Source organism: Pinus tabuliformis, chromosome 1_1 (genome assembly GCF_031772625.1).
Source record: "Pinus tabuliformis cultivar Carrire ecotype Pingquan chromosome 1_1, CPIR1, whole genome shotgun sequence".
Lineage (NCBI taxonomy): Eukaryota > Viridiplantae > Streptophyta > Pinopsida > Pinales > Pinaceae > Pinus > Pinus tabuliformis.
The window spans coordinates 965,522,058-965,543,307 of NC_142297.1; the positions used below are offsets into that span (position 1 = coordinate 965,522,058).

The 21,250-nt window shown below is 38.7% G+C and overlaps 1 protein-coding gene across 2 annotated transcripts in view; it reads right to left on the bottom strand.

The window, feature by feature from the left end:
• Positions 1 to 21,250, bottom strand: part of LOC149217708 (uncharacterized) — a 369,289-nt gene that overhangs the window by 27,466 nt on the left and 320,573 nt on the right. For both annotated transcript variants that reach the window (XM_089393059.1, XM_089393058.1), the window contains exons 21-22: positions 12,072 to 12,134; positions 11,576 to 11,736 (exon numbers count right to left, since the gene is read on the bottom strand). In XM_089393059.1, the coding sequence (XP_089249185.1) occupies positions 11,576 to 11,736; positions 12,072 to 12,134 (224 nt within the window). The remainder of the gene's footprint in view (positions 1 to 11,575; positions 11,737 to 12,071; positions 12,135 to 21,250) is intronic.

Below are 21,250 nucleotides of genomic sequence, written 5' to 3' on the forward strand. Positions count from 1 at the left end.
CTTTTGGAGTCTCTTATCATAACATTTATATCCTTTACTTCTGGAAGAATATCCAAGAAGTATTCCTTCATCATCTCTAGATTCAAATTTTCCAAGATTATCGTCGTTTTTCTTTATAAAACATTTTCTTCCAAACATTCTAAAGTGTTTGACAGTTGTAGATTTGCCATACTAGAGTTCATACTGAGTTTTGTCATTGTTTACTCGAACATGGGCCTTGTTGAGTATATCGATGACTATATGTACTGCTTCTCCCCAGAAGGTGTGAGGTGTTCCTGGCTCATCAATCATGGCATGAGCCATTTGTTGAACTGTTTTGTTTATTCTTTCTACCACTCCATTTTGTTCAGGAGTTTTAGTTATGGAGAATTGTCTTTTGATGCCATGTTGCTCACAGAAATTGAAAAATTCATGTGAGGCATTTGATTTTTAATTCCAATTCACTTTTCACCATAGCCTTGAATATTTTAAACTTTTCAAATGCCTCATCTTTATACTTTAGTAAATCGACCCAACACATTCTTGTAAAGTCGTCAATTAATAACATGAAGAATTGTTGACCATGAGGAGACTTCTCATAGGTCCACATAAATCAGTATGAACAAGTTCAATGGGTTTAAACTTTACCTAAAGTGCATTCTTTAGCTTTGAACTGAACCCTAGATTTCCTACCAAATTGGCATGATTTGCACATACTATTTTCAGGGGGAGAGATGTCTGGCAAGTCACGAAATGCTCCCTTCTTGCTTCATTTGTATAGTTGAGAAAAGTTGAGGTGTCCCAATCTTTTATGCCAGAGCCAACTTTCTTCAAATTTGCTCAAAAAGCAGTGCTCTTTGCCACCTTCTAGGATATAGACATTGCCTGGAGTTCTGGTTCCCTTGATTATAGTCTTACCTATATCCAAAATTCTTACCAAGCAATTCTTTGAATTTAAAGTTTAAAAGAACTTCGTGCCCCTGATCGCACATTTGGCTGACAACCAACAAGTTATGTTTTAACCCATCAACAAATAATACATTCTCAGCTTTGACCCTTTCTTTTAATACCACAGATCCTTTTCCTTTAATAGTAGTAGGTGAATTATTACCAAAAGTCACATTCTTTTCTTTCTTAATTTCATTAAAAGAAATAAACTTATCTCTGTCACTTGTCATATGCTTTGAACAACCGTTGTCAATGTACCATAGATTCTCTTGATCTCTTGCATACAATGCTAGACCACATTTTTCAGAGGAAGTAGTTTTCTTTTTCCATACCTTGGGAGGTTTTGACTTTTGCTCATGTTGATAAGATGAATTTATCTTGCTTCTGCATTCAATTTCTTCATGACCAAAGTTATTGCAAATAGAACATTCAACTTCATTCTGAAGGGGGAGAAAGCATTATAAGAAGACTTTTTTGAACTATTTGCATTATGTTGATTTTTTTCTTCTCTAGTCATAATCATTTTATAAGCAACACAATGAAATGCTTTGTGACAAGTGAAGCATTGACCATTGAAGTAAGAATACCTGGGAGTATAATACCTTCTTGAGTAGCTTGCCCTTTGTTCATGGGAAGATTTTCTTGTTTGAGTATAGTTTGACCCTTCATTCTTTTGTTGAGTTATGTTATTCTGATGATTGATTCCCCTTAAAAAAACGGTGTAGCTTTTTGTACCTGTTTCAGAAGATTTCAGAGGAACTGATGTTTCACCATTTTGATTTGGATTGTATCCAAGACCTGTCTTGATTAGTTTAGAATGTTGAACCTTAATGATTTCCTCTAAGGTTTCAGATCTTTTAGCAAATCTAAGATTTATATATTTTGTTTTCTCAAGTTCCTTTCTTAGACTCACAATTTCAAATTCGAAGTTCTCACAGTGTTTTTCCTTTTCTTGGACTTGGTTCTTCAAGGCTTCTTCTATTAATTTAGCCTCTTCTAGACAAATATTTAGTTGGTTTATTTCTTCAATTAGGTTGTTTTCTTTATACATACTGATTTCATTTTCTTGATTCTTGTTTATGACCCTGAGTCTATCAATTTCTTCTAAAGCATCCATAAAGTCATCATTGTTATCAGACTCATTTGCACATTGTTCTTCAAATGCCATAAGTAATTGACAATCTTGATCTGATTCGTCATCCTCATCATTGGAACAACATTCACTGTCTTCACGTGTCTAAAAACATTTCTTGCTAGTGAAACCTATTTTGACATTCTTCTTTGGAACATCCTTTCCTTTTTCATGGTTTTCTTTAGAAGGACACTTAGCAACATAGTGACCTACTCTTCCACAAGCAAAACATTTGAAAGGAAGTTTACCTTTGAACCTACGAGTTCCTATTTGCAGCTTCTTCAAAAAATTTGCTTCTTCCTATCTGAAATGTAGCTTGTCCCTTTAGGTTCTTCTTTTTCTTTCCCTTTGTTTGTGGCATTGAATGCAACTTCTTTGATCTCTAATGTATTTCCCTTTTTCCTCATCTCTTAAGCAGTCAAGATCCCATGAAGTTGTTCTCGAGTAAGGCTTTTCAAATCTTGCATTTCTTCAATGATAGATACTTGGCATCGAACTTTGCGGTTAGTGATATCAAAATATTTTCAACAAAAACATCATCTTACATTTTATCACTGAGACCTCTCATTATGTTAACAATCTCGTCTACTCTATGAAAAAAAATTTAAAAATCTTTCATCATCATGCATTCTGAGATTCATATTGATGGTGCACCCTCCTAGTTCACGTTGTGGCACTTTCGTTCATGCAACTACTTATGCACGTCTCTAGGGTGTACCTCTCATGGAGCATTTTTTATCATTTTTGCTTGGTCAACATTGTCCTATGGCATATGCACATTCATCCAAATTTGGTGTATTTCTGGAGGAGATGTAACTACTTTAGCACACTTATCAAGGGTGCACTTCCTCAAAGATTATGCTAATATATATTACTTGGTCAATGAGGTCCAATGACCTCCCTATGCACAAGGATCAAGGGAACTCCTCTAGAGGAGATTATTGTATTTCTTGGATAAAAACCTAATGGAGTGTGTCCCCCTATCGTTGTGGCACTTTAGTTCATGCAACTACTTATGCACGTCTCTAGGGTGTACCTCTCATGGAGCATTTTTTATCATTTTGCTTGGTCAACATTGTCCTATGGCATATGCACATTCATCCAAATTTGGTGTATTTCTGGAGGAGATGTAACTACTTTAGCACACTTATCAAGGGTGCACTTCCTCAAAGATTATGCTAATATATATTACTTGGTCAATGAGGTCCAATGACCTCCCTATGCACAAGGATCAAGGGAACTCCTCTAGAGGAGATTATTGTATTTCTTGGATAAAAACCTATTGGAGTGTGTCCCCCTATCCTTATGACTTGATAATTGTTACTTTTATTAGAAGAGATCTAGGAGAACACTTGTTATTATTGTATATTTTACTCGATCCACCTTATTGAAAGTCCACATATCCTATTTTGAAGTAGTTGTTGCACAAATCCTAAAAATTCTTAGTGGCACAACCCCACATGGAGAGGATTTGATGAGGATGTTAGAGATCACTGACATGATCAAACACATTGGAGAAAATGATGGATTTATGAATAAAATTAATATTTTATTGTAAAGGAGATGCAGTAAAACTATATATAAAGAGTAGCTCTCTCCATTTCTAGTTATGTTCCGATTTGTGGGAGAATTCCGCTATTGAGCTTCATTGAATATCTAATCGAAGTAATGCAAAGCTAAGGATTTTTATGTGTGGTTGTGCATCATTTCATTACTCCCTGGTAAAGAAAATTTAGGGGCTAATATTCATAGGTGGGCTATTTTTCCATGCTTTTCCAAAAATAAGATTCACCATTTTTCATTTTTTTCTAAAAAAGATTTGCCCAAATTTTATACCGTAAAATTCTTTTACCTTAAAAAACACCAAAATTTTATATAAAGTAACATAAAATCATTAGAAATCTAAATAGCTTTACAAAAATATTTCCAAACACTTTACATTTTGCATATTAGGGACTAGTAAGATTCCATGCAAATAAATTCGTCTCATCTGAAGTTTTTTGTATGCTTGTAAAATAATAACTACAACCATTTATCATCCATTTGCAAGCCTCTTGATTCTATAAATGAATCCATTTGCCCAACATGGATGAGCATAGCTCTCAGTGCTCCATCACCCTATTGTTACTATGCTATAATGTTAAAATTGCCAACTAGGGCCAAACTTCATGTGGGTCACTTTATTTATGACAGTTGATATTGTTCTTGGATTCCTCTCATCGAGAGGTGTAGGATTGATCTAACGATCATCCGATTCTGACATGTATTCGTGGAGATATGAATTTATTTGTATTTCTTGACAGTTTGTCAAGGTTGGCTTAGCAAGCAGAACAGTTTTTTACACCCCCAGCTTATCCCCAACGTGGCATACAACAGGAGACCTTGTGGCATTATCCCATCATCTCATCATCTCATTCTTCTCTCTCCTAGTCTAATTGGGTATGCGTAGGAGGAGCAGGTCACTCACACGTGGGAAGAAGGAAGGAAGTAGGTCTGATCTAGGGCAGCATTGACTTTGGGTTGACCGTGGAGCAGCAGCGCTGAACTTTGACTACGTTGACCAGCGAGGAGGTATCTTTGACTGCAGATTAGTGTGGGGAGTCTCTTCCAAGCAAGCCGTAGTTCTGGATAGCAAGTGTTCACCCATGTTTGACCAACCATTGACTAGTGTCGACTGTCAAGGGTCAACCACAGACTTTGACTTTCTTTGACTATAGTTTGACCATCATTTTCGGATTGTTTTGGGCTACCTATCATTACTGTTAGAGGCCGAGTTGACTGAGGTTGACTTGAGGTCCTTTTTGACCTGTTTGACTAGCTTTGACTTTGTTGGTTAGGGTTTAGTTGCTACTGTGATAAAATTACAGAATTGTGTAATTGTTCTATCTCTCTCTCTTTCTGTCAAATTATTGAAGAACATAAGAAGAATTGATCAAGGGTTTCCCCACATTGGGGTTTGTGCTTGGCTGGTGCCACATCTTGTGTCTCTTGTCTTGGCTTGTCTTCTACTGTTTACATTTTTGTTCTATCTGCATTTTACTATCATGTTGATGTGATTGCAATTCTGGAAATTGATATTGGGCTAATAAGAAACCTTGAAGTAAATTTCTCTTAAGCATAGAACATACCATAGTTTAGCATGGTATTAGAGCTGAGGTGAAGACAAAGCCCAACCAAGAAGTGAAAAAGAAATCACCGAAGACAGTTGGAAAGATCAAAAAGCTTCATCGGTTCCTCATCTCACTTCCTAGCCAAAGACAAGCTCCGTGAGAAGTCTGACTATCACGGATGGAAGATGTCTCTTGATCTGACATTGGAAAATCAAGAAGTATTGCACTGTGTGAGGGGTAAAATTCTGGAGCCTCCATCAAATGCATCAGCTGCCACAGAGAACAAGTACACTAAGGGTGAAGTCAAAGCGAAGAAGATTATTCGAGACTCAATTGATAAGCATCTGGTGGCCTACATTTCCGAGTTGAACACCTCCAAGGAGATCTACGACAAACTGGTAAGCTTGTTTAATGTTAGTTATGCAAATCAAGTTTTGTTTCTCAAAAACAAGCTGAAGGATATTAAGAAGGGCAAGGACGAGGATATTCAATCCTACTTCTTAAGGATCACTGAGATCAAGAATGATCTCCTATCGATTGGAGAAGCCATTCCTGACAGGGAACTAACTATCACCACCCTTGGAGGTCTCCCATCTAAATGGTATATATTTAGAACCACTCTTCTCAACAATGATCGACTTCCAGGATTTGAATAATTGATGTCGAGATGCATTCAAGAAGAGACAAGCATGGTAGAGCAAGAAATGCCTTAAAGCAAAGGCAACCCCACTTCTTTCTCCTCTCATGCCAAAACGAGAAATAATTCTGTGTCTAAAGGTCATTTCAAAGGAAAGCTCGGATTGAAGGGTGGAAAGAAGGGAAGATGCTTCGTTTGCAATAAATTTGGCAACTATGCGAGGGAGTGTCCAAATAGAAAGAACACATCACATGGTGATGATCAAAATCACTCCAAGTGCAACTCCAACCACAATCAAAGGAATGGCAAGTTCAATGGCAAAGGAAAGAGGAATGCAGGAAATCAAGGAAGTGGTCAACCCTTGAAGAAAGCAAGGAACTCCAGGTATGAATCAAATATTGTTAACAATAAGCAAGATGAGTATTATCTGATATCGGCCCTCTCCACTACCTCTCCTCCGGACTCGTTGGGAAATTGGCTTATTGATAGTGGTGCCTCAAGGCACTTCACTGGTTACAAGGAATCTCTCTCTAATCTGATAGAGAAGGAGACAAACTTGGAGATTATTCTTGGAGACAATTCCACCTATCTCGTAAAGGGTGTAGGGAATGTTACTCTTCAATTAAATCAAGGTAACACAATCCATTTGCAAGAAGTCTTATATGTACCTGATCTCAAGAAGAACCTGGTGTCCATTTCAGCAATGGAAGACAAAGGCTACAAGGTAGCATTCATCGATGGTAAGGTACGTGTTTGGAAGCGTTCTCCCGTGGTCGGCCAAGAAGGGAAAGCACCATTATATATGTCATTTATGCTTATTTAGATTGATGAGCATGTGCCCAAAGAATCAATCTTCTGCCACATGTGTTCCGTTAGGTACCTGATGGCATTGTGTGTCTCGAGGGAGTAGTTAGGTGAAGCTACCAAGCAAATGTAAGCAAGATTTAAAGATGCTTTCACTCTTGGATTTCGGGTTGACTCTTTATATCAAGTCGGAGGAAGTCTATTGGGAGTCATGTCTTGCGACACATCTCTACAGTTTGAACTATGGCACCGGAGGTTTGCCCACCTTCATTATAATGCTCTACCCGATGTGACACAGATGGTGACAAGGATGCCTGAGTTCAAAGTAGAGCATGAACATGTATGTTCGAGATGTGCCGAAGGAAAGCTCAAAAGGGGACCATTCCTTTCAAGCCATAGCAAGACCTCCGACATTTTGTAGTTGGTTCACTCCGACATATCTGGTATGATGCTCGTGAACTCTTTGGGAGGATATCTATATTATCTCACTTTTACAGATGATTATTCTCGCAAGACTTGGATATACTTCCTGAAAAAAAAAGGATGAAGTGTTCACCTGGTTCCGTCACTTCAAAGCCTTGATCGAGAAGAGAATCGAGATATTAAGGACTAATAATGGGACCGAGTATGAATTCAATGAGTTCCATGACTTTTGCAAAGAAGCTGGCATTAAGAGGGAGACCACAACGCCATACACTCCTGAGTAGAATGGTGTGGTTGAAAGAAAGAATCGTACGATTTTGGAAGTTGTTTGTGCCATGCTCCATGATCAAAGGCTTCCGAAGTTTCTATGGGCCGAAGCTGTGAATACCGCCGTATATGTTCAAAACCGATGCCCTCATCAAGCATTAGATTCCAAGACTCCCGAAGAAATGTTCACTGGTAAGAAACTTGATGTCTCTCATTTCAGAATTTTTGGAAGTCCCGTATATTTTCATGTGCCGAAAGAGAAAAGAAGCAAATTGGGTGCATCTAGAAATAAGGGAATCTTTGTGGGCTATAGCAAAAATTCTAATGGCTATAGAATCTATGTGGTTGGTCAAAGGGAAGTCGAAATAAGTCATGATGTCACCTTTGACGAAGATATGGCTCTTAGCAAGGTTGACAATCTTCCTATTCTAAGGAAAGATAAAGAAGCTAACACCAGGAAGTCGGATGAGAAGGAAGATGAAACGATGCCCGATGTTGAAGAACCTATGGATCCTATTGATCCCCCTCCACAAGAGACTTCCTCTTCTAGGAAGAGGCCCTCATGGCTTAGGGGGACCCTTGAAGATGCCGAGAGACATATTACACCCAGAGGGACTTTCTGGGAAAGAAAGAAGCCGACCAGGTACCAGAGATACTTGACCATTATGAGCACCATCATTCAAAATGAGCCTACATCGTTCAAAGAAGCTGTAAACCATCAAGTATGGAAGGATGCTATCAATGAAGAATACGAGTCCATCATGAAGAATGATGTCTGGGATGTGGTCCCCAGACCCCAGGAAAAAACAGTTGTCACCTCGAAATGGCTTTACAAAATTAAGCATGGAGCTGATGGGAGTGCTAAAAAGTACAAGGCTCACTTTGTTGCTCAAGGCTTCTCTCAAAAGGAAGGTGTAGATTATGATGAGATATTTGCACCTATTGCCCAATACACCACCATCCGCTCAATCATAGCCCTTGCTACTTCGCAAGGATGGAATCTAGATCAGATGGATGTCAAGACAGCGTTCTTGCATGGTTCAATTAACGAGGAAGTCTATGTGGAACAACACGAGCGGTTTGAGATTCATAAGAATCTCATGTATGCAGGTTGGAGAGAGCTCTCTATGGGCTAAGGCAGGCACCCCAAGCTTGGTATGAGAGGATCGATAGCTATTTGATGAAGTTGGGATTCACTAGGAGTGAAGTCGATCTGAACATTTACTTTAAGGTTGAAGATGATAAGCCTCTCATACTGGTGTTGTATGTTGACGACCTCTTACTGACAGGTGCAGACCCTCTCATTCACAAATGTAAGAGGGAGTTAGCTTCCGAATTTGAGATGAAGGACCTAGGACTAATGCACTATTTCCTAGGATTGGAGGTCTGGCAGAAACCAAGAGAAATTTTCCTATCTCAAGGAAAATACATGGTGAAGATATTGGAGAGATTTGGTATGGTGGATTGCAAGCCCGTGACTACGCCGACAGAGCTTAACTTCAAGAAGTTATGCGATAGTGCTGTCGGACCTATGTTGGGAAATGTTTCTGAGTATTTTCAACTCATAGGATATTGATGTTCTTAGTGAACTCCCATCTGGATATATGTTTTGTAGTCAACATATTGAGCCAATATATAGTTGAGCCTCATCACTCACATTGGATTGGCGCCAAGAAACTTTTGAGGTATCTTCGGGGCACAATCACTCATGGATTGAGATACATTGTCGGAAATGTGAGGTTGCATGGTTATTTCGATGCTGATTGGGCAGGCAGTGTGGTGGACCAAAAAAGCACTTTTGGGTGTTGTTTCTCTTTGGGTTCTGCTTCGATATTCTAGATGAGGCCGAATACATTGTTGCGAGTATGACCTCCTGTGAAGTTGTCTGGTTGCGGAAGCTCTTTAGTGAGTTGTTTGGTCATACGCTGGACACTACCGTGATCCTCTGCGACAACCAGAGTGGGATTCGTTTATTAGAGAATCTTGTATTTCATGATCGCTCCAAGCATATCGATATCAGGTACTACTTTATCTGGGATATGGTACAACTAGGAGCAAAAAGGCTCCATCATATTGCAACTAATGAAGCCCCGGGGAAAGTTCAAATTCTTGACTTTCCGAGAACGACTAGGAGTCGTGGAGAGGCCCTCTTATGAGGGTCCTGTATGATATATACTTTGAGCTCTGGAAGCTTCAAGGGGTTTGAGGTACTTCTTGGAGTGATGAGAAACCATAGGGTGAGTGGTTCAGCGTTCCCCTAGTGGTTTGCTATGCACAGGGTGAGTGGTTCAGCCTTCCCCTGTGATACCCTGTGGCGACATGTAAGCCAGAAGAGTGGTTCATCCTTCTCCTGCTGAGACATCCTACCCATGCAGTCTGGGACTCATGGGAAGTACCTCTCATCTAGCCAATGAGTAGGGAAATGAGGATAGGGACCATAGCAGTACCGATGGACGCATCATGTATCTATCGCACTCCCTATGCTAGGATGACATTGATCTGGGATCAATTGGAACTGACTTCGGGTCAGTAAGAGTGATATAATTCACTCTTTTTTGGAACTGACTTCGGGTCAATAAGAGTGGTAGGACACACTCTCTTCATTGGGACTGACTTCGGGTCAATAAGAGTGCTATTAGACACTCTTTTATTTGGGACTGACTTCGGGTGAGTAGAGGACGGTATGATACATTCACGATCACTTCTTCTTCATAGTTCCGCAGAGCCGAACAGAGTAGAGTAGTGCAGAGCAATGCATTGATGGCAGAGATAGTACCCACAAACAGATGGATTAGCAGATGGAGTTCTCCCTAGTTGAGAGGGAGTGTTAAAATTGGAAACTAGGGCCAAACTCCATGTGGGTCACCTTATTTATGGCAGTTGATATTTTTCTTGGATTCCTGTCATCGAGAGGTGTAGGATTGACCTAACGATCCTCTGATTCTGACATGTATTCATGGAGAGATGAATTTAGTTGTATTTCTTGACAATTTGTCAACATCGGCCAACAAGCATATAAAAGGAGGAGACCTTGTGGCATTATCCCATCATCTCATCCTCTCATTCTTCTCTCTCCTAGTCTGATTGGGTATGTGTAGGAGGAGCAGGTCACTCACATGTGGGAAGAAGGACACAGGTCTGATCTAGGGCAGCGTTGACTTTGGGTTGACCGTGGAGCCGCAGGGCTGAACTTTGACTGCGTTGAGCAGCGAGGAGGTATCTTTGATTGTGGATTAGTGTGGGAAGTCTCTTCCAAGCAAACCACAGTTCTGGACAGCAAGCGTTGACCCCTGCTTGACCAACCATTGACCAGCGTTGACTGTCAAGGGTTGACCACAGACTTTGACTTTTGTTGACTGCAGTTTGACCACCATTTTCGGACTGTTTTGGGTTGCTATCATTGCTGTTGGAGGCCGAGTTGACTGAGGTTGACTTGAGGTCATTGTTGACCTGTTTGACCAGCTTTGACTTTGCTGGTTAGGGTTTAGTTGCTGCTGTCATAAAATTACAGAATTGTGTAATTGTACTATCTCTCTCTCTGTTGAATTATTGAAGAATATATGAAGAATTGATCAAGGGTTTCCCCGCATTGGGGTTTGTCCTTGGCTAGTGCCACATCTTGTCTCTTGTCTTGGCTTGTCTTCTACTGTTTACATTTATGTTCTATCTGTGTTTTACTATCATGTTGATGTGATTGCAATTCTGGAAATTGATATTGGGCTAATTTGAAAACTTGAAGTAAATTTCTCTTAAGCATAGAACATACCATAATTTAACATATAAGTTATGTTTTGCTAAAACTAACTCTTCATTTAACCTTGAGCCCCATTGCATAGCTTTACTGATCCTAATCTTACAAATTAACCACTTGTGTCCAACCATTGCCCGCTTAAAGTGGAAATAGGGTAGTGTGCTTACATTGGTTCCCCTCTTGAGTTGCCATTTGGCTAGCACCTATCCTACATTATGATCTCAAGTGCCAGCTGGATCCATAACATACCATACATAGGGTAATGTTATATGGGATTCAATATATAAAAGGTTTCTTAATAATTTGTTCACTTGTTTTATCATTTCAAATTTTCCTTACAATTTGATATGCTTTCAAAAATAAAATCTATATTTTATTTTTCCCCTCCTTCCCTAGGATTTTTGGGGATCGTGTTTCCAAATTGTGCCATTTTAATAAACCACACCCATTGCTTGAATTTCAACTCTAAGAAAATCCATCGTACCATAAAATTTCATACTAATAAGCTTAAAACCCATCTTTACCTTAAACATAAACATCGTTGTTGAGAATAGCCCTTTTTGAACAAATGATGATCAAGAATACCACCATGTCTTTCGAGTAGCTTTGAAATCTTTTGCTTGCATTCAACATCTCCTTTCCATAATCCATTTTCAATGTCAAATGGAGAAAGACCCAAAACATCCTGCATTCAATGAAAGATTAGGCAAATGTTAGTCAAATTTAAATAGGAAATGTTAAATGCTAAATAAAGAGGTAAAAATTAAAAGTAAGGCCTTACATCTGTGCCAAAAGCTAGACTGTATTCAGCTCACCCACTACAAAGAATTCCCAAGAGAAAAACAACAAAATGCACAAAAGAAAATAATTGCAGATAGTTGAGATCCACTATATTGATTTATACAACAAGAATCTATATCATCAATATCCTAAGATAACCCACATATGGCCTTGCCCATCACATTAAGAAATAAACAAGAACACCGTGTACGCATGATGGAGTAAAACATGTATAAATACCTCTAAACATTGACCAATAGGTCCCACATCATCCTCGGAAGTAGTATATGACTCTGATATTGCCTGCATAAAGAACAAGTTAAAACATCCCCCTTTTCCTTCCACGTAAGAAAGCATCTCAACAGCTACACCTTCAAACATCACAATACACAATAAATGTATGCTTCAAGAGTAAAACTTGATATCTGTTCCTCTTCAGACTCTAAGCTAGTATTTAAAGAAATTCAAGAACTAAAACATTGTAAAGAAAAATGTCTGTTCTCCATTACTCCAAAAAGAAAATTCCATTTGAGAAGGGGCATATTATACCCAATATGCATTATGTAATCACGGGGATTCAATGATGGATATACTAGCTAGACCTTGAGGAGAGAAGAATTACAAAGACCCAATCAACATTGAATCATGGAATGCAGTTAAAAGTCATCCAAACACAAAAGCTGTGATTCAGATGTTCCCAGTAGGACTAAAAATTATTGTGATGCTTCTACTACTTACCCACCAAAAAATTGCATTTAAGCATTTTTCTCTACGTCTTTTACAAGAGGCAACTATATATTAAATGCTTCTGTGCAGAGGGTACAACCCTAGGATTCACTTGTCCTAATGTAGACATTAGGTACAAGTATAATATGTTGACTTTTATAATTATTTTCCAAACTGTGCACTTGAATATTTGTATTTTTTACCTCCTAATTTGTTTGCAGCCCATTTGTGTTGCCTTATTTGCTACTAGTATGGATGCATCCTTATTTTTTGTTAGTCCCCCAAGGGGGAAGAGAGCTCTTGTAATCACTATCATTCATTGTACTCTAATCTTTGTATTGTCTTGGAGAAGTCATGTAGGCAGCAAGATGCTAGGGTTCACAAGGAAACCCTAGGAGTTAGATGTTGTCAAAAAGGAAACCCTAGGAGAAGAAAATGACAGAGAGACATCATGGATGTTGATGGAAAAATTGCTCTTGTTGATGCTAGGGATTGTGATTTGCATGTAAATGCCAGACGGGAACATGACCTTGAAGATGATGTTTATCATGGCTCCTACTATAGCAGTAGGGCTTCTACCCTAGATGACATTGAAAGTGGAACTAATGCCTTACATGATTTTGGAGCCTTGTTCTTGTAAGATGTGAGGCTAGGGTAGGATCGTGCAAAGACTAGTTTGATAAGTCTAGAGCTTGGTGTGATCTCTTACTTGGAAGAATACTTGATTATTGTATACTTAATGTTCCATGAAGGTATTGCTGCTTTTGTAGATGCAAAAGTTGAATACCTAGGATTTGTGGACTCACACCCAATGATGCACATGTAGAACTAAAGGCTAGTGCTAAAGTTGTATATCCATGTACTTGTGTGATGCAAAAAGGATAGGGTTTGCAAACCATACGGAAGACAACTATGTTAGTATGGAGAGCTTGTGTGATACAAGATTAGTGTATGCACCAAGGATGACTTAATATTGTTTATGCTAGCATGTTCAGGATCTTTGCAGAAGTGACCAGCATTGTTTTAGGAGCTATTCTTACTCGGGAGGAGTTGATGGCTAGGGTCTTTTTTATGGTTTCCCTAACTAGGATTTCAAGATCTCAGGATTGTACCAACCTACGATAAGTTGTGTGTACATGAACTTCATCTCTTATATATTAGTGAAGTGTTTCATCTGTCTGATTATTGTGTACTCATAGATTTCATGTTCAGCTTTCATTGTCTTCTTGTTTGGGTAAATTTCATCACTACTTGTTCATGTTGATTTGACATTACATATGGATGAAATTGTTATGAAGTTATTTCAGATCAGTTATAAGCATGAAAAAGTATGCCATAAGCACTTTTACCTGTTGACATTGAAGTACACTTGCTTGGTATCTTTTCACTTGAGCTACCTAGTAATTTGAAGTGAAGTATTGACTATTGTTCACTGTTGATTAAATACTTCAAATCAGCCCTAATATTGACAGTTCTGAGGGACTAGATACAGGAAACGTCAATATTGAAGTGAAATTTTGGAAGTTGCATTAATTACTTGATTCTCAAAATTTCGACATGGTATCAATGTTGATTGGATTGAAATTCCCTTCTTGACAGTTTGAAGAATGGATATTTCTATTGTTAAAGCTAGCAAAGCGGGAGCATTGGGAGCACAATTTCTCAGAAAACCTCAAGAGTGGAGCATCCCTAGAGCATTTTTTATACATAATAATGTATTCATATTTAGAAGAAACATGTAGAATCCACAATTACTAATTAGTTGCAATATATATAAAAACATGAATATTTGTGTTGCTTGTAGATAAACACTACATTATTATGAAGTTAGAAATGTCATCAACAGTACATTCAATGTGATAAAAATCAGTTTGAGTTAACTCTGACTTGGTAAACTCGATTGAGTTGATCAACGACCATATTAACTTAGCCAAGTGCTAGTTTAGTGCCAAACTATCTAACTCAGGGTTACTTGGGAGCGGGAGCGAAAGCAGGGAACGGGAGCGAAAACAGGAGCGGGAGCGAAAGCAGGGAGCGGGGACAAAAACAGGAGTGGGAGCGACATTTTCAGAAGCTCCCCGTTTGGGAGCAAATCATGGAGCATTTTTTATAGAATATATATATTTTTTATATTTTAATGCATATATGTCAACAAAAACATGTAGAATGATGAATTAGATATAAAAAACAAAAAAAAACATAGATTGAACCATATAACAACAATCATCTAGAAGTTATAATCTTCATCAACCACGTCCACAAGTTAGTAACATACAACATATTGAGTCTCATGAATCATGATTCATCAGTGTTAAAGTTTCAAGCTTCAAAATTCAATATATAACATTTATCATCATTGATCACCAAAGTTGTACTTGTAAGCTAAGTTTAACCATTACAACAAATAATATCTAACATGAAATGAAATGTTATAAAATGAAATGAAATGAAATGTTATAAAATGAAATGAAATGAAACAATTTTCAACTTTCACGAAGCATCATATTCATAATTCATTACCAATGAGTTATAATTGCCAACTTCAAACTTCAAACTTAAATTGTCATATGTTGTTTACAAAAATATCATAATAAATATGAAAGAGTCAAGAGTTATAAAAACTACTAGAAACTAGAAAAGACAAGTAAATCTATCATCTACATCTTCCTCTTTCCACCACGAACAATGTCTAATTTCTGAGCAGGTCGTGGTGGTCTTCTAGTAGTCTCCTCCCGCACAGACCCACGACTAGAACCAGAAGCAACGTGCCCTCCACGTGAGGATGTACAAGGAGCCAGCGACAGAAAAGGAACAAAACTCAGAACTCAAGCACTGCTACTGGATGGTGGGGTGGCATGGTTGTTGCTTCATCTTCCTCTCTCATAAGTTCTGCTTCCAGTTCTCATAAGTAGTGCCATCCTCCAAATTATTGTCCTCTGGGTGGTTGTCCCAAATTTTATAAGTTGGATCCTCATAAGACTGATCACAGTGATGACTCAACAACCTCAAGTTGTAGTGCACATAAACCAAGCTTTCTGCCTGGTTTTCATTGAGTCTGTTTCTTCTCACATTATGTATGAAGTTGTAGGTGCTCCAACACTTCTCTGAAGAAGAAGTATTTACAACCTGTGAGAGAACTTTTTTTTGCCAATTTTGGCAAAAGTCCCTGGCCGCCATATGCTTCCCACCATGTGAGAGCATCAAATCTGTCTCTATCTTCAATTGCCCGGAAGGAACCAAACAAACCAGTGCAATTGAAGTATCTGCCTAATTCAAGACGCAGATTAGCACATTCCCCCTTGTTAAGTATCAACTTGTCTAATGTTTTCAATTATCCTGTAGATACCTTTTCATCTATATGGGGTTTGACCCTAACCCCACTCCCAGGTGCAGGTTGGCCCAACCAGGATGCATAGTATTTTGGCGTAAGGATATACGACAAGGCATGTAGTGGAACATTAAGTTTATTCCACCGTGTACACACACAATTGTGAATCAATGTATACAAGTTGGGAACATCATTATGAACAATATCTTTTATTTGCCCCAACATGGTATTCATCTGCTCATACACCTCCCCAATCATTGGTTTATCTGTATCTACAAACTGAATCATGTGATAAATGGGCTTGGTGAATTCTAATACTTGCCCCACACATGCCCAAAACTGACCATCAAGAGTGGTCTCCTCCACCTGTTCAAAACCTTGCCTGTCAGTTGCATTTGTAGCCCTTTCCTTTAATACCTATCAGTGTGGACTTGATACCTGCTAGCCAATGACTCTCTTACCTTCAAAAGGCGCATGAAGGTGAGGTAATAGCTAGCAAATCTAGTCTTCGCAATCTTCAACAACTCCAATCTTGAGTGACTATAGAAAACGCCATGGGTATTGCTATGGTTTGTAATGAATTTTATCATTTCTTTGCCTCTGTTGTACAAATCACCAATCCATTTGTATTGTTGGTTTTTGTTCTTAATAATATCATGCATCAGAAGGTTCATTATGCGAACCAATCACCCAAACCAAAATATGTTGGGGTATTTATCCTCAATAGTTGCTCCCGTCGCCTTATAATTAGGAGCATTATCAGTGATGACTTGGATGACATTGTACGGCCCAATACATTTAATTGTTTCAAGTAATGGTTCTGCAATGTTGATGTTAGTCTTGAACTTGTCTGAGTAATCATATGCTGAAGGAAAGATGGCACCACTAACAGACATAGCAAGAACACTTATCAATGGCTTGCCTTTTACATTTGTCCATCCATTAAATACAATGGACACCCTGTTGATTTGGGGTAGCATCGGATGTGCTCTATCCACGAAACTTGGTGGAGAGGCTAAGGCACATGAGATCTCCAATACCCAGAAAGGGTTTGGGCAGATTCTAAACAGTTTGGGAGATATTAAAATAATTAATATTTTTAATGCAATCCCTAAGTTTAAACTTAGGGAAAATAAAATATTAATGTGAATTAATATGAAACTGTGTTAGAATGGTCCAAAAGTCACGGATCAAGCCATATCTGATCTTAGCTGTTGATTAGGGACTTAATCTCGGTCGTTGATTTGTCAACAAGAAAATTATAAGAGGAGGCTTGAGGGTCACTGTAGTAATCATATAATTGAAAGCGGGAACCACAAAAAAAATGAATTGCACTTGCCTGCACTGCAATCTGATTCCATGAAGTTGACGATGCTACTGCTGTTTTGCTCTGCTACTGCTGTTTCGCTCCAATTACCCAGGGAGACCAATTCCACCCAGCCTGATTGAACAGAGATTGGTTGCTCAATCCAGCAAGCTTCTCACAGAAGCCCACTGACCCCCGTGCCCAGAATCCTCAGACCGATTGAAGCTCTTCCAATGGTAGACCTCTTTCACTGCTCAATTTCCTCCTCCTGGTTTCTCATTCCCCTGTTCCAGCCCTCTTCTCGGTTCAGACCTTCGGTTTTTATCTGTGGACCTGGCGGTGGCAACCCTCCCGCATGCCACCACCGCCTTCCTCCCGGCTGCCACGCTTCTGTCCACGTCTCTCAGACCAGAAGCTACTCCTGTCGTGCTGTATGGCTCACTCTATTACGTTTTATGTATTAGACTTTGGTTATCTAATTTATAAAGTTTGTTTTTTTATATTTTTATTATGATTTACATATATATTTTAAATATGATGTTTCATTAATTTAAATATAAGGTTTATAACTTTATGTTAATTATTATATATATTTATTTCTTAACATTTATAAATGGGTCATTACATACACTCCCCCTTCAGAAAACTTCGTCCCGAAGTTAGAGTTTTTATCTTATCTGATTACTTATGATAGTAATTAGTACCCCCCTCTTAGTTTTTAAAATTTTATTTTATTATTAATAGTTTAAAATAAAATTAGAATTTTAGGTTTATGATTTTAATGGATATATCGTGCTCCATCCAGGTTCCCAAGCTATTCTAAAATCAACCTGTCCTTCCTAATCTCTTCTGCTCCCATCCTATCCGTCCTCTACTCGAGTATGCCATGGCGTCAATTCTACTGACCCGACCATTCATAAACTCTAAGGTGACAGCGTCGGTTATACCGACCTGATCCCTAGTAGGCATCCGGCAGTCATCATCACACGTCTAGGGGAGCGTGACTCGCACAGTCCTCCCATGACTCCAGGGTTTGGAGGATAAACGGTGGGTAACACCTCCACCCCTCCCAATAGAACTCAGGGCTAACACCCTATCATAGAATCACTTGGAGCTTCAATTGTTCTGAGGTTCTGTCATCACGTGGTCATCCTGGTAACTGTTTATTACCTGCAATCATACACTTATCCATGCATCCGTAAAATGTGCATCAGCATATTCAAAATAACTCACATATTATTCCCTTATTAATTCATTTATGATACTACAGTACAACATATTTTTCCTTATTCCATGCATGTCTTTTGACTTTTATCTAGAATGTATTCTCTTCCTGATTTCTATCCCATTGATCATATTGACATGTATAAATAAATCAGATCTATAATATCTTAATTTCTATCAGAAGTAAAATCATTCAACTGTCTTAACTTTACTTCGACAACTATAATTTAGTAAAATGAACCATATATATTGTTTTGGTATCCATGTACCAGCAGGAATTAAACATGTATTATGCCACAAAATTTCACGTTTATCCATAATCATTCAAAAAGTTTCTGAGTCTCTGATTGTAGTGAAGTAAATATATACTAAACATAGTTTAAAGTTCTTCAAAACTGACATAGATTAGGGTATCTTTGACATATGTCCTCTGTATTTTCCCAAGTTGCTGATCCAGGACTATACTTGTCCCATTGGACCCTAACTTGGTCCACCAGGCGGTTCCTCAACTATCGAACCCTACGTCCCAGTATACGTAATGGTTCGACCGTTACGATTCCCTTGTTCCATACCTGAAGATCCCGCTATAGTGGGTTGATGCGCTGCTTGGTCGTTGCTGATTACTGCATGAATTCTATGATTATCTTGATTGTTTGATATTGGTCCCTCTCCAGTCCTATGCGACATATTCGACGAAGCTTCAGGGCAATCCCGTTGAAAATGCGGTCCCCCACATCCCCAACAATTTAGCGGCATTGATCCTCTTGACTCAGGACGTGAATTTCTAGAGAACGAGCTTCGTCCTCTCATGTTGATTTCTCTCGAATTTCTTCCTCTGCTGGCAGTCCCTCGAGATGACCATGACCTAGCGTTTGATGATTCCGAGGCTATAGTGTTTACTGCCATGGGAGCTCTTGTTACTATATTTCTCGAGGTAGACTTGTTATCGTAAGGTGGCCTTGAGCTACCTCCGTTGATAAAGTTTCGAGGAGTCTTTCCAGGAAATCCTGATTGTAAAGGTTCTGCTAGCCCTATCTCTTTTTTGATTCCAAGGTGCTCTTCTGCATAACGACCACATTCAACCGCCTCGGCTACTGATGACGGTTTCCACATGCTTACCAAGGCTCTAATGCGAGGATTTAACCCAAATATGAAGCGTTCAGCTTGACGTTCATCAGAATCTAAGTAGTGAATGTATTTTACAAGCTCCATAAACCTAATCTCGTACTCTTCCACAGTTTTATCTCCCTGAATTAATGTATGAAAGGCTCTCGCTTGTTGTTGTTGAAAGTATGGAGGTAAATACTTTGCGCGGAACCTTTCCTCAAACAGTTCCCAAGCGACATTATCCGATGTAAGGTGCAGCTGCTTCTCCAGATTTCCCCACCAAATTAAGGCACTCTCCTTTAATTGAAACACGACAATTTTTGTTTTTGCCGAAGAAGAATATTCTCTTAACCTAAAGCATCTGTTCGTTCCTTCTAACCATGCTTCAGCGCGTTCACCTGCTCGACCTCCTGAGAATTCTGGGAGTCTAATTTTCTGAAGCTCCCTGGAAATGTCTTCTTTCGGTCTCGCGAGCTCAAAGTTCTTTGGTTCTGCTGAACTGGTGGCTACATGCTGAAATTCCTCTTTGGTTTTAGCCTTAGTTGATTCCTTTAATGTCTCCAATAAGGCTTCCAAAGAGTTCATTATCACAGTCAACTCTGGCGCTGGCGCGTTTGATGTTGACAATGGTCTTGGTGGTGACGAAGGTGATGGGGATGATGATGGCGACGGTGGCGGCATTAATGGTGATGATGCTGCCTGGTCACGTCGTCGTCGCTCATACGTCCTTACCATTGTAATGGTTCCTAAACACGAAATAAAATTTCCATAAAAATTTTGAGGTAGACAACCGAATTTAACACATAATTTTCTTTTACAACTTCACATTCGTAAACGGGTATAGTTTTGCTATTTTTACCCGCTAGGCGGATCTTACTGGTACCGAGGTCAAGGAGGGTGGTCTCGCGACCTCCTTGTCCTAATGCAGGGTATTCTATCCTAATATGAGTAATGCAGAAGTGAAAGGTTATTAGCTCCTAAGGTAAGACATCTAAAGTTTATTTACCTATTAACATCCACAAAATGAAAATGGTAAAATGCCTCGTTACAATGAACATCGGCAACATACCCGTTATACCCCAATCTAGCTATTACCTTTAAAGAAAGGCATACATATTTATATTTTGAATATATTACTTAGATAGGGATTAAAGCTATAATATATATAAATGAAGGATTGCTTCGGTTCCATATCAGATTTATATGAATGACGGATTGCTTTGGTTCCATATCAGATTTACCTTTAGCTGAAAAATTTATCATAGACATGTCATGATTAAAATCTAGAAGAAATACAGTTTAGCAGTATACCATTCATCTCTATATTTTCTGTAATTACTCTTTCCAGGTTAGTTTTCTAACATTGATATATGACCCAAGCATATAATTGGATTCTGTAAATTGTGTTGAGGTTTTTGAGAACATGACAAAATGTGAGAGAAAATTTCAGTATTCGAAACTTGAGATGAAAATGATTAACTAGAGAAAATCAGGGAAGTTTTTAAAGTGTTACTCCAGACCATCGGACTGAAGTAAGGTTCACCAGGATATAGAGATTACAAGAGACAGGAGGTTGTTATAATGTTTTTTTTAGAATCATGAAGACTCATAGTTATTCCATACAAGTGATGCAGAATCTGCCAAAGATGCACGGGTCATGCTGAGCAGCATGTCTGAGACAATTAATGGAGCAAAGAAGTCTCTATTTTGAAAATAAATTCTTTCTAC